Source organism: Lepidochelys kempii, chromosome 5 (assembly GCF_965140265.1).
Source record: "Lepidochelys kempii isolate rLepKem1 chromosome 5, rLepKem1.hap2, whole genome shotgun sequence".
Lineage (NCBI taxonomy): Eukaryota > Metazoa > Chordata > Testudines > Cheloniidae > Lepidochelys > Lepidochelys kempii.
In genome coordinates, this window is record NC_133260.1 from 36,708,704 (window position 1) to 36,723,301 (window position 14,598).

A 14,598-nucleotide genomic window follows, 5' to 3' on the forward strand; every position below is an offset into this window, starting at 1 on the left:
GACAGGGCAGGTCTAGGCTGGGGCTGGGAGAGGGGCGCCTGAGGTTAGTGCTCCTACTCTTGCATCCTTGTTGGGAGCATCACAAGTAGCTTCTACAATCACCATCAGACAGAGGGTGAGATTCTGCTCTGTGCAGTGGGCCAGCACAAACCTGGGCATCACCTGAGCCCTACCCATGTCCGGGTGCTTCCAGATGTGCAGTCCCCTTGGGATCAGTGGCTGTGCACTGTGCTGGGTGGTGAATGTTTGCAGTATCGAGCCCTTATCAGTGACCCCTCGCAGAACAGGAAAAGTGCAACCCGAAGGCACTGCAGTGCCTGTGCTACTTCACTGACAGGCCCAGCCCAGTCCCAGGTTGCAGCGTGTCAGGTATGGCCTCTCTCAAGAGCAGCGTGGAGCAGCACTGCCTCCCACCAATGCTGCCTGGAGCCTCTGGGGAGCACAGCTCGTGCATCCCCACTGCAGAGCGAGGGGCAGCCTGTGCTCCCTCCTGCCCCAGCCAGCGCTCACGGCTCCTTCCATTTGGGACAGGAACAAAGGTCCAATATTGGGATTTCTGGGGAGGGACAGAGTCTCCGATTTCTCTCAGCTCTAGTCCCTCCCCCAAGAAGTCCACGACGTCTCCACCCCTGCTTAAAGCCATGTTTCTGGCCAAATGGAGAGCTGCTGGGGGAGAGGCGCCCCTCCCTGGCCCCAACTCAGGCCTGGCCCGGACCTGTCAGAGGAGAGGTGCCCCTACTTTGGCTGTGGCACATCTAGGCCCGGGACTGGGTTGCGGTTGTGGGGGAGGCACCCCTCCCCCAGCCGCGGCAGGTCCGGGCTGGGGGAGGGGAGCCTCTCCCCTGGGCTTTGGCAGGTCCTGGGTTGGGGCCAGGGAAGGGGCACCTCTCCCTGCCGTGGCAGATCCGGGGATGGGGGAGAGGCATCTCTCCCTGCTGCAGCCCAGAGCGCCTGCGTGGCACTTAATAGCACACTTATTGGGAATTTAGATAATCAGATTGTCTTCTCTCAAATGAGGAAGTGGAGTCTTTAGTGGAACTGACACTCTCCACCTTACAGTAACAAACCAATGGCTCTACCCTCCTTTCTTTCCCCACTCTTTTTTTTCCTCCCAGGAGGGGTGTAGGAAGGGTAGTTCCACTTTCCTATGCTAGCTGGAATTTGTAGAAAAATTCTGCCAGAGTTCTCTTGTATAACACCTTAGCATGAAAAAATAAGTGGCTGTGGTGTTATAAAGACACATGGAAATCTTGTTCAGGCACCCTTTAATGGGTTGAATTTTGTCTGAAGTTCTAAAAAGTAATTTAACTGCCTCCCCTGTGTTCAGAGTTGGATGTTTTGTCTATTTCACTGTAACTCAGTAGACTGCCATAAACATTTATTTTAAAAACAGTGCTGTTGCTTTCTGGATTTCTCTTACAGTCTAGCACTGAATAAAAATAACTTCTGAATTTCCTCAGACACTTCTTTACGCCCCTGAGATGTCACTCTGCCACTTACTATAAATTTATCAGAAATTAATGTCTTATAGTGAATGAGTGAGCAAAATTAAAAACCTACAATTTTTCTGTGCAGTCTGCGCAGGCACTAAACTTCTAAAACATGGCATTAACGATGCATGGCAAACCCATCATCATTATTTAGTGGGTTTTGTGCTGCTCCCATAATATGTTTTAAAAATGTACACACATGTTCCTTAACCTGGCTTTCCGAGTATCTGTATATGAAAACTTCTTTTTTTACTGCAAAAAGTATATACCTCTCCACCCCCTAACACTGTGGCTGCGTTCTGTTAGATGCATAAGACGTTTTAGGTCCACACAGATAATGGATTGGTCCACTGAAAATGTCAAGGGGAAAATAAAATTTTGGCTCCCATTTTTTTGGCTGTTTCTGAATAGTTTCTTTTTAATTTTTTAAAAAATGTCCTTTGTTTTTAGGAGGCCCTGTTAGCAAAATGCTGTCATGTTAAATCAGCCAAAGCAGCAGCATAGCTAGGTAGAAGTAGTAGTAAAGATAAATGGTGTAATGCATGCTCCTACTCAGTCTGAGGAATGAGCTGTCACAGGTCAGGGCAATGGCGCTTGTATTTCCTCCTCTGTGGTCAACCAAGGGCGCCCACTTTTAGTCTTCTGGCTGCAGCTGTAATCTCTCTTGGGCACAGACCCGCTTGTCTCTCCCTCTTGACTAAGGTTTTTCCAGGCTGCACAATTCCCTGACTAAAGTGTGATATCCCCAGCAAGCCAGACTGCCTAAACAGGCCAGTGTCTGTGCTTCACTTTCTCTCCAAAGACTATGAATAGTAGTCACAAGTTACCACGCAGCTCTTCCTGAGTAAGCACATTTATTATTAAGGTGAAAGCATTGCAGAGAAAACACATGAAAGAACCTACACACATACTAAAAAGCTTATCAGAGGTCACCCCCAATGCCAACCTCGGGCTTGGGTAGGTGTTAGTCTTCCAAAACCCACCACTGGGTTTCCCCCATGCTTACAGGTCCATAGGTCTCTGACTCAGAACAACCATGAATAGTTCAGTCTTTCCTGTATACAGTTTGTGTGTTTAATCTTGGCCTCATGTAACAGGTGATCAGCAGACAATAGGCCACTCCTCGGGGCATAGCTTCAAAAGGTTAGGTTTTTGCATAATCAGAAGTGGGGAATTTGCATTCACCTGCCCCTAGATGTTCCCCAGGAAAACCACTTAATGCTTTTTAATCCAAAAGTCCATTGTTCAGTAGAGTTCTTTTGAACCTCCATGTCTCACATCTGTTACACCTCCCCCCTTGAGAGGTTACATACAATCCCACCCACAATAATATGCACATCATTCATTTAATATAATGTGCCCCACAGATATTTAAACTTAATTCAGTAAGATTTCCCAAGTATATTTGAGAAAACCACCATATCTGTCACGTGAATGTTAGTAAAAGCATTGGTTTGATTTACTTGAATACTTCAATTTAAAGCAGTTTAGCAGTGCTCTTTACCGGAATCAAAAAACCTTAAAAATCTTGGCTCATTCTCCCTTCTAGTTTATCTGGGATCTGCCACAATACATGACCTATGGTGAACTGAGAGAGGTTTAAAGAAACTTCCTGTTGTCAACTTTCCCATAAGTTTTTTATCTTGCTTCTCATAACCAAAAGTGCTTGTTTTATTGGATCCTAATAGACTGTTCCGTTTCTCACAAAATTGGGTGACTGAGCAACAGAATGGCAGCTGAAATTCAATATTGGTAAATGCAAAGTAATTCACATTGGAAAACATAATCGCAGCTATATATATAAAATGATGGGGTCTAAATTAGCTGTTATGACTCAAGCAAGAGCTCTTGGAGTCATTGTGGATAGTTCTTTGAAAACATCCACTCAGTGTGCAGCAGCAGTCAAAACTAACAATGTTGGGAATCATTAGGAAAGGGATAGATAAGATAGAAAATATCATATTGCCTCTATATAAATCCATGGTATGCCCACATCTTGAATACTGCACGCAGATGTGGTCCTCCCATCTCGGAAAGATATCTTGGAATTGGAGAAGAGCAACAAAAATTATTAGGGGTATGGAGCAGCTTCCGTACGAGGAGAGATCAATAACACTGGGACTTTTCAGCTTGGAAAAGAGACTACTAAGGGGGGATATGATAGAGGTCTATAAAATCATGACTGGTGTGGAGAAAGTAAATATGGATGTGTTATTTACTCCTCATAACACAAGAACTAAGGGTCACCAAATGAAATGAATAGGCAGCAAGTTTAAAACAAAAAAGGAAGTATTTCTTCACACAACACTTCCAACCTGTGCAGCTCGTTGCCAGAAGATGTTGTGAAGGCATAGACTATAACGGGGTTCAGAAGGAACTGGATAAGTTCATAGAGGATAGGCCCATTTATGGCTGCTAGCCAGGATGGGCAGGGATGGTGTCCCTAGCTTCTGTTTGCCAGAAGCTGGGAATGGGCAACAGGGGATGGATCACTTGATGATTACCTGTTCTGTTTATTCCCTCTGGGGCACCTGGTATTGGCCACTGTCGGAAGACAGGATAATGGGCTAGATGGGCCTTTGGTCTGACCCAATATGGCCGTTCTTACATTCACTGATATACTGTTTGTGCTTATTTCCAGTCATCACTGAATTTTGAAAAGCATTCTGAAAATTTATCATGGACAGAGAATCGTTATGAAGCAAACCGCAGACGACATAACTCTTCAGATGGGTTTGATCCTAGTATTGGACGTCCTAATGGAGGTATAATTTTATTTCTGAATAACCTCAGTCAGTGCTGTGTGTTTATAAGCGTTCTTCGTAGAGCTTTAATGTTTTTTTTACTACTCCTGGGGGAATTCTTCAGCACTGCGCATGTGCAGCATTTGTCCCCCTCAGATTTGACTTTGACTGGGAAGCAAAGGGAAGCCACAAGAGTGGTCATGCGACCCTACCCAGCAGTATGTTTTGGGTGCCCAGGGCAGCTGGCAGAGAGGTAAATCACTGTGGGGTCAGGGGCGGGACTGGGGAAGAGCTGGCTGGTGGCTCCTACTGTGTCAGGCTCAGCTGCTAGTCCTGGCTGGGCTGGGACTTCCTCTTTCCCAGCATGGAATCTGGGGCCATGTCAGAACTGCCCCCAGATTTCTCCCCTGGCTGTAGGAAGCTCTGAACCCCCCCATCCCCCCACCCAGTGCTTCCTGCACCCATTGCTCCTCAGCTGCAAGGGGAGGTATCCATATAGAGGGAGCTGCTCCCCCATCCACCCAACCCCCTCGTATCCAGACCTTCCTGCCGAGCCTCACTCCCCCTGCACCCAGACGCCCCTGATGATGAGCAACCTGGATCCCCACCGCACTCCCCCAACTTCTGGACCCCCCCAAAACCCCCACTCCCAGACCCGTCTGCCAAGCTCTGTTGTCCCTTCCCCCCCAGACAGCCATGCTGAGCCCCAACCACTTTCACTTGGACCCACCTGCCGAGTCCCCTTATCGTTGCACCTAGAACCCTCAACAAGCCCCTGTGCATCAGGATCGCACCCCCTACCCGAATCCCCCACTGAGCCGTTCGCACCCAGATTGCCCCACACAGAACCCTGTTAACCCACACCTGGATCCCCCACACACTAAGCCCCTCCGCACTTGGATCCTGCCTGCCCATACCTGGTGCACTTGGCATGGAGGGATAGGGCCCTAGAGTGTTTCTGGGGCAGGCCCAGTCCTTGTGCTGTGTCAGGGTTGGGGACCAGCCTCACCACTGAGTCTGTGTCCCGGAGGGGAGCTGCACAATGATCTCCCATCTCTGTGCAGCTAGTGGCCTGTGCTCCCCAATGCCATGCTGGAGCCTCCACATTTGACAAATATTTGCAGAACTTTAAAATATTGTGTGCAGAATTTTAATTTTTTTGGTGCAGAATTCCCTCAGGAGTATTTTTACATTCTGTAAAGTATAGACTTTCTTTCCTTTCTTAATATGCAAACACTGAATGCTTTAGCGTTGGAAGGCTTAATCCCTAGGAGAATGGAGGCACGGAGAATGGAAGCAATACAAGGGGTATTCTTTCAGGGCAGGTAGGATGGCCTCGGATTGGTTAGAACAATGTGCCACTGGGTGCAATGTATTGCTCTTTTGAAAAGGAGCGGTATTAATACCCAGCTAGTGTGTGCTGTAGACAGCAACATACACACAAGCAAACAGGAGAGGGGCCTGACAATATTTAATTGTCAGACCAAGCTCCTTTGGGGCCATCTACTTCCAGTCTTGCTCTGAAACGGAGCTTGTCTCCTTAGTACAGAGTAGAGATCCTATTCTACTGCCTGTATGAGTGAAAAGAAACTCACTATGCTATCAGATCCAGAATGAACATAAAACGTGATTTGATTCATTCATGATTTTAACTTTCTGTATCAATTTTGCAACGTAGAAATTCTTTCAAAACTGCTTGTAATCACTTTTTTTTTTAATTTAAAAATCTAAGGACATTTTGGGAGAAAAGAGAAAAATGGTTGGCGTTCACAAGGCAGGAATGGGACAGAAAACACACACCACCGTGGGGGAGGATACCATAGTGGAGGTTCCCGCTCTCGTACCAGCACTTTCCACTCTGGAAAAAGCCAAGGACTGCTGCATGAAAATAATGTACCTGACAATGAAACTGGGAAAAAGGAAGACAAGGAAGAACCCAAGCAGTTTGAGGCTGAGGATTTTGTAAGTTACTTGTAATTATAATAAACAAGGTTTCATTGTTTCTGCAAGTGCCATTTTGCTCATTATGCAAGCTACTTCATGAGATTTCACCAATTTCAGCTCATCTTATACAGAGATCACCCTTTCCATAGGTAAGAGGGCATTGATGGTTTATCCATTAACTTGTTTCTGTTCTTACTTCCTCTTATTATTGTAATTGTATTAGTGTATAGTACTCAATTCATTTGTTTATAGACGATAGCTTTTGGGACCTAGGTCTGTTCCAAATCCTTCATTACAATATTTTACGGCAGTTTACCATGGCAAGTACTGCATAATAAATTCTACACAACTTTCTTTTCAGAAACTGGGAGTAGAATAAGTAAGTAGCCTTTCTGCCATGTAGAAACCCAGGCTGGAATCTTCCTCTTGAGTTGTGAAACCTGGGAATTGCAGGATGTAGGAGGATTTGAGCCTTTCTGTTCTGGATGACCAACACCATTCTCCTCCTTTTCTGGACAAGGAGTCCACAAAATGGCATTGATTGCAGTGTGAGAGAAGCCCATTATGAAGGACATGATATTGGAGAGGGGTTAGGCACCAGAGAAAAATAGCAGAATGTAAATTACTGTAAAGTATTGATCTGTTTCAGAAACAAACCTGGGTCTATCCTCAGTCCTATCTATTTAAGAACTTATTTCCTTTGAGAAAGGATCTCACATTTGAAATGAATTTTAATGTGATTCTCCAATACTAAATTTCATTCATAATCAGTCTTGAAATATGAACCAACTAAGCAATAATTTAAAAATTATTTCCTTTCAGCCCTCTCTGAATCCTGAATATGAGAGAGAACCAAACCAGAATAAATCTTTAGCAGCAGGTGTGTGGGGTAAGTATTTTTGACTGTTTTGATAGAAAATATAGTAAAGGTTTGGAGATGATGATTGTTTTAAATAAAACAATGAAAAGAGGGGTGTGTGAGTTTTTAGGATATAACAATGCTAGTTTTTTTCACAAGCATGTAATTTGAAGTTAAAAGGACTCTGGTCCTTACTAAAATTTAGTTTACTTTTTCCTTTATGAAAACAGTGCCTGTTGTCTATAATTGTGTAACAGAACATTGGCTTGTAAGCACAGGCATGGTCGGCACATCTGCTATGGTGACAAGGCATCTTTTGGTCAAGGGTTTGCTAGGATTTGGTCTTCAGGCAGGGCACATGGTGAAGAGGGGTCAGTTGACCAAGTGTCATGTGACTGCCAACTGGAGATTTTATAAAAGAATGCTTCTGAATCAGTCTTGGAAGATGTTTGAGGTAAGACTTTGAGAGAAGTTCCTCTGTGGGGACCTGGCAGGAGGCCTACAAGATAGCCAAGACAGCTGCCCAGAGGGAAAAGTGCATCCTTTGCCCTTGTCTTGCTGAAAGTTGGAAAGGCCTCTGGTGCCTGGGAGCAAGTGTTTTGAGTAGCTGGTCTCTTATTCTGTTCTCCTCCTCCCCCCCCCCCCCACCCCCCCTTCTGGTAATAAAGTCAACTCTGAGGAGAGGGACTGAATTGTAGTTTGGGCTTTATTTTACCTTTCCCAGCTGGTGTAGCTGCCTTCCAGCTTAAGTTTGTGCTACAGATGCATGATTCACAGTAACATGTTGACAAATGCAGGAAATGCATGTTTGGAGAATATATTTTTTTGAGTATTTCAGCTGCCTTTTTGAGGAATGTAACATTCTGTTAAACATACATAAAAGCTGCTATTTAGAAATGGATTTATTGTTGTCAAAGCTGAAACCTGAAAAATGAGTGGTGTTTTTCAAAAGATTTGCTAACTCTGGATTACTTCAGCTGTACAGTTTCACCTTTTTAGAAAGCAAACAGACACAGGCCAAGATTTTAAAATGCGTTCCTAAAGTTAGGCTAGTAAATTCTTTTAGATGCCTACCCAGCAGCTTCCACTTTTGAAAATCAAGCCACTTATTTCTTTGCCAGAAAGGTCAGCAAGAGTTTAATTTTCTAGCCAAGCAGGAAGAGGTTATAAAACACTTCTCTTCTCCCCCACTCCCAGCCACATCTGACAGCCAGAAGTTCAAGAGCTGGGGCTCGGGGCTTCAGCCCAACTCCTGTTGGAGCCCTGAGACACACCTTTCCTCCCCCCGTGCTGGGCAAAAGCCCCTACCCCACTGCAAGGCAGAGGATCCAAGCCTCCCACTCCACTCTGGTAGGGGGAGGCTGGGGGAAGAGGGAGGGCTCTGCAAGACTCACTTTAATGGTAAAAGAGCCTCATGTGACTTGTGAGCCACAGTTTGGCCACCCCTGTTATATAGCTAATGCTAGATCCTTGCAAACTGAGTAGCATCAATGGAACAGGAAACAGTTCAGTTAGATTTGAAGGAGAATTAGCTTTCCGGGGTGTTAGGCTACAGTCAGATTGATCTTCATAAGAAAGGCAAGAAATAGTTTAATTTGCCAAACACATGAGCATAAACTACAATGATAACTTGCTGTTGCAGTGCATTACTTGATTTTAGAGGGAAATGACATCTTTCATACTTCATTACAACCTTGCAATTGCAGACTTAAAGTATACTTGGAAACAGGGCCGTCCTTACCCATACGCAAAGTACGCAGCTGCGTAACGCACCAAATCTCCTGGTGCCCTACATGCTGCTCCAGCCTCTGCTCTGGCTCTTCCTCAGGCCCCTACCCCTGCTTCGCCCTGCTCAGCTTTTTCCCTGCCCCTGCCAAGCCCTGCCTCCACTCCCCTGAGCTCTGCAGCAGGGCTGAAGCTGCACTCACTGGCGGCAGGAAGTGCAGAAACCTGGCTCCAGCCGCGCTGCTGGTGAGTGCTGGGGGGTGGTTTTCCCCCCTGCCCCCAAGCCAGCTCTGCTCCCCCTGTGGAGGCCTGGGGCCTGCCCCCCCACTTTCCCCCACAGAGGTCTGGGGCCCCCCACACATACCCCAAGGGGGGGCTGCATAGGGCCCCAGAATAGCTAGGGATGGCCCTGCTTGGAAATCTTAAATTGGAACAAGAATAGCCTTCAGATTAACAGAAAACTAACATGCAAGACAATTGGAAGATATTGTAGTTCACGTAGATGTATTACATATTAAAGTCTGGGTCAAAATGGAGTATAATTTTTGTTCCATTATTTTATTTCACTTTGTAAATATGGTACAAGAGCTTATTCCATGCTCTGAATGACTTCACATATTGTTAAATTCTACAAGAACAAAATATTCAACTACCATATAATAAATAGTATACTTTAATTTGCTAACACTCACCAACAATAAGGAACAACATAATGATTTTACTTTTAGGCAGCCTTTGCTAGTGTATTACATATAAACCGGTTTTGCTGATGCTACTCTAACTTTCCATGTGGACACTTAATCTTCATTAAGAGCGCCTGTTTGCGGTTTAGCATCATCGGGGAGCTAGTGTGGAATAACTATTAGGCTTTAAATTCATACCCTCGCTTATTCTGTACTAACGTCTCCATGTAGGCAAGCCCTAAATTAGCTTCTCTAATAGAAATGGAATTGTAATGTTTAGAGTTGAAAATAGTCTATCCAATAACGAAAGAGTTCCAGTAGAATACCTCTGTGCAAAAGATTTAGTGTGGTAATTTCTTAGTTATGTAAATTTATTTTGAGTTGCACTTTATAGAGAAATGCCATGTCTCCAAGCAAACGTGATTAATGACCTTAAGTGCTGTCCTTCAAATAAAATGTTTCACCCCTAAAGTGGATAGTAAATGCAAATAGTGCATTTTATTATACTTTCCACAACTGAGGCATGTTGAGGTGAAATAACAAAATAAAAAAACTTGAAACAGGAAATGACAGAGAGACCCTTACTGCTCTAGAGCTCAAGGGTGCCATATTTCTTCTGTTCATGTGGGAGAGTTGTTCCTTTAGTCTAGGCTATGAGCCATCATTCAGGAGAAAGTGCAAGACTAATTAGCCCTGGCCAGTTGTTGATAAAATAAGCAGGAAAAAGTCTCCTCTCAGCAGCATTATAGATTTCATATTACCATTCAGATGTAAAATTTCCAAAATCAAACACTGTTTCTGGTTTTGAATGAGCAAAGTAATGTGCCTGAGGGAAGAAAATGTTAACATTTAGCACTGTTTCTCAAGAGCATTAATAATTGGGTATGTAAATAACACATCACAAGTTTTAATTCTCACAACAAATGTGAGGTAAGTAGGGTATTGTAGTTATAGCAACTGAGAGTCAGAACAGTTACTTTACTTGCCCCACACCACATGAGTTATTGGCAGATCTGAGATTGAACTCATCAGTTCCTGATTCTCTGGCCTCTTTGCCCTGGACCACACTGCTACCCAACATTTTGTATCCTGAAACATTAGGGAGAAGGCTCATTCTCTGATTTATTTTATGTTGCTTTTGTTTCCATATAGAATATCCTCTGAATCCAAAATCTAGATCTCCAAGAATGCTGGTCATTAAAAAGGGTAGTACAAAAGATTTACAAATATCTGGATTCCCTGTAGTAGGAGGTCTTCATTCACAACCAGTCAAGAATGGAACTGGTACAAGTGTTTATAAAGGATTAGTTCCTAAACCTGCTACTCCACCTGCAAAGGTAAGTTTGAACTCTTGGAAATATGAATGTCGTCTGTGAAATGTGCTCTAATTTTTTATACACTTGTCTTGTATCTGGGAGTACTGCTGCTTCATGTAGCATTACCATGTTTAAGTATGGTTATACTTAAAATGTAACTGAACATTTTTCTGAACTGTATTTAGACCCTTCCTATTTCTGCTACATATTTTTGAGGTAGGATAAGAACTGAACAGTGTATTCCAGGTGAGAGTCGAAGGGACACAGTTGATTTGTGTAATGTGAATATATTTTCAGTATTTTTCTGTTCAGTTCTTTAATACATATAAACATTTTCCTCCTCTCTCTCCCCCCCCCCCCCCCCCGGCATGCAGTAGAGGCTTTCATCAAGTTTTCCATAATGACAACCTCTTTCTTTCCTTCTTTCCTTCTTTCCTTCTTTCCTTCTTTCCTTCTTTCCTTCTTTCTTTCCTTCCTTTTCTTTTCCCCTGGGTGGTTCTGGTTAAATTTAGAATCTACCAGTGTAATGACTTAGTCAGATCATTCCTTCTAATTTGCATTGCCTGGAATGAGTTAAGAGTAAAGATAAAGGGTCTGCACAGGTATTACTTAGGGTGTAATTTGGCCTGCAGTACTCCTGGTAAGGTTTGACTGAAATAATGCATCTTGGCTCTCAGAGCTCAACCTGAATTTGCAGGGCTGGCAATAGAATAAAATAATAAAAAAACCTGAGCCTATTTGTTATTGAAGTAATTGAAAATAAACATAGAACACCAGTGCCATTTTAGGTGTCTTGTTTTTTTAAATGAAGCCATTGCCTCCGTGTTAGATTCATCCTTACCTCACTTCAGGAATTTACACGCTCTGTATGTAATGACATAAATTATTTGATAGTGAAAATATTTTGAGTTATTGAAAATGATTTATTTAATATTGCAGTGCTAGATATACTACAGAATATTACACACAGCTTTTGAATTTAATTTGGTCTGTTTAGATAACTAACAGAACAAGGTATTGGTATAAGAAGTGCCAAATAGTTTACATTTGATTTATTAATTATTTTCAACAAGAAAATAGTTTTTGTACTGTCTTACAGAATGACTGTGTTTGTTTTTTCTGAATAAGCAGACCTTAGTTAATGATTGGTTTTATTTTTCGTTTAGCCTGCACAGTGGAAAAGCCAAACAAAAGAGAATAAACTTGGGACTCCATTTCCTCATGAGTCTTCATATGGTATTGGCAACTTTAATGCTTTCAAATCAACTGCCAAGGCTTTTAGTGTATCACAGAATTCAGTGAAAGAGGTATAGTATTTTTTTGCATCAGATCCTTTTAAAATTTCAAGGTATTAATCTGAGGAACCTGCTATATACTGTAAGTGAAAACTGTTACATGCAGTGTTGTAGCCACGTTGGTCACAGGGTATTAGAAGCAAGGTGGGTGACGTAATATCTTTTACTGGACCAATTTCTGGTGGTGAGAGACACAAGCTTTTGAGCTTACACAGAACTTTGTCAGATTTGTCCGGACTGTCTTCAAACCTGAAGAACAGCTCTGTTTAAGCTTGAAAGCTTGTCTCTCTCACAAGCAGAACTTAGGCCAGTAAAAGATGTAATCTCTGAGATTAATTATTTAAATAGTTAATATTTAAACTTTACCAATGTTATATACCTCAAGCATTGGCAGTACCTGTTGACCTATTTTGTGGGTTTGGAAGGAGGAGAGGTGTATGGTTTAGAAGATGTTAAGTCTGAGAATGCTGAACATAAAAATTGCTGATGATGTGATACAATTCCAGAAGTACCACCTTTTGAGGCAATACTCTAACACCTTCCAAATCTGATTTATCAGTGAGTGCACACCGAATACATCCACTACCCATGGATAGTTGGGAATTTTAATAAACTCCTCTCTTTATTTTTACTATATTATGTAAGCATACTAAGTCAGTTCTGGACTCTGGATGCGGGTGAAACTACAGTAGGTGTACATTTTTAATTCTTGCTCAGTAAAAGGAACTTGTCTTGTGTCCTATCCAGTAATTTGTCTTTAACTTGCCAATTTTTCAGTGTTCTTACTTTTTTCCCCCCCGCATTAGTGTAATCGGTCAAATTCTTCATCCCCTGTTGACAAACTTAATCAGCCTCGATTAACAAAATTGACAAGAATGCGAACTGATAAAAAGAGTGAATTCTTAAAGGCATTGAAACAGGATAGAGTTGAAGAGGAACATGAAGATGAGAATCATGTTGGGGAAGAGAAGGTAATTCAATTCACCAGCTGTTACAGATATAGTTGTAATACATCTCAAACCATACACATATTGTTTTATTTGGTTGTAATGAGACTTTCACTTTCTCTGAACACTTACAACTGCAAAACATAACTTACCATGACAGAATTTCTAGAAATATGAAGTGCAATACAATAATGAGGTCAGGATCCCAGGCCTATTTAATATTAGAAAAGATGAATTATCTTTTAATGTCCCTCAGGTATCGAACCACTGTCCCTTTCTGAACATCACTTTGTCCCTTTTTATAATGAAAATTAAAATATTAACTGGGATCTTGATGGCAGAGTATGAAATTATACATCCAGCTACCATCTCTTCAGTTATTCTTATGACATATATTCAGTTGTTCAACTATGCACAAACTCTTGACTACTCCTGTGAATATTCCCATTAAAACTTCTCCTCTCACATGTTCTTATGCTGACTTAGGGCATGTCTACACTACAGACTTAAGCCGACCTGTGTTAAGTCGACTTACAGCAACTACAGTAATTACTGCAGTGGCTGATGTCCACACTACCCTCCTTCTGTCGGTGGTGCGCGTCCTCACCAGGAGTGCTTCCACTGACTGTAGAGGGACAGTGTGGGAGGCTGAGAGCCAGTGCGCTCATCTCTGCATGGCTCCCCGCCGGGATCCCAGTTGCCCCCTGGGCTCTCAGCTCCCCGCTCCCAGCTGGGCTCCAGTTGGCCAGCTTTGTCAATCTCAGGGCTCCATAGTGGAGCCCTGAAATTGACAAGGCAGCCAACCACCGATGTAAGTAATGCAGTGTCTACAATGACACTGTTGCCCTAACTACTATACCGACATAATCCCTATGCCTCTCATGGAGGTGGAATTATGTTTGTGTAGTAGGGCACTTACATCGGCGGGACAAGGCTGTAGCGTGTACATGACATAATGAGGTCAACATAAGCTACCTTACATCAACCTAACTATGTAGCGTAGACCAGCCCTTAGATTTACTCTTCTCAGTAGGCTGTGGGGCATCTGTTACATACTTTTTAGGGACACTTTCACGAGAGCATTTCAGAAACTAAGTGGCCATTATGGCATATTTTGAAACAGGGTTCTCTCTAAAGTTTATTATTTTTTATTATGTGCAGGACTCTTTGCAGGTAAATAAAATTGGCAAGTCTTTACTCTTAAGTAGCTTGTGATCAAAACTAGGCACAACACAGCAAAGGCTGGAAATGAAAGTTAGCGTGAGTGAGGGCTAGAATTGTTAAAGAACATGATTATTCATGTTAATTCCTTGCAATGCTAATTATATTAATATTTGTAACTTTCCAAATTGTTGTTAATTGCCATCCTTGTACAATGAAAAATGTGTCCTGGAATGTCTTGCTCAGAATCCTACTGTATGGGCTTTGAGCAGCAAACTTAAAAGCCATCTAACAATTTGTAGTTTGCAGAAGACTATATACATAATCCACCATATATGAGCATTGTGGTATATTTCCTCATTTTGGAAGCAATTTTTCTGCCACTGATGAGAAATTGCAAGTATATTGATCTAGTAGTTCCCTCATTTCCTGGT

General features: G+C 42.7%; 2 protein-coding genes across 5 annotated transcripts in view; both read left to right on the top strand.

The window, feature by feature from the left end:
* Window positions 1–14,598, top strand: part of LOC140911929 (myb/SANT-like DNA-binding domain-containing protein 7) — a 193,733-nt gene that overhangs the window by 65,007 nt on the left and 114,128 nt on the right. The window lies entirely within an intron of this gene.
* GPBP1 (GC-rich promoter binding protein 1) overlaps window positions 1–14,598 on the top strand; it is a 60,513-nt gene that overhangs the window by 36,353 nt on the left and 9,562 nt on the right. For 3 of the 4 annotated variants that reach the window (XM_073343972.1, XM_073343973.1, XM_073343975.1), the window contains 6 exons: window positions 4,132–4,255; window positions 5,967–6,196; window positions 7,001–7,067; window positions 10,598–10,782; window positions 11,928–12,068; window positions 12,863–13,027. In XM_073343972.1, coding sequence (XP_073200073.1) covers window positions 4,132–4,255; window positions 5,967–6,196; window positions 7,001–7,067; window positions 10,598–10,782; window positions 11,928–12,068; window positions 12,863–13,027 — 912 coding nt within the window. The other variant, XM_073343976.1, reaches the window with a different exon arrangement.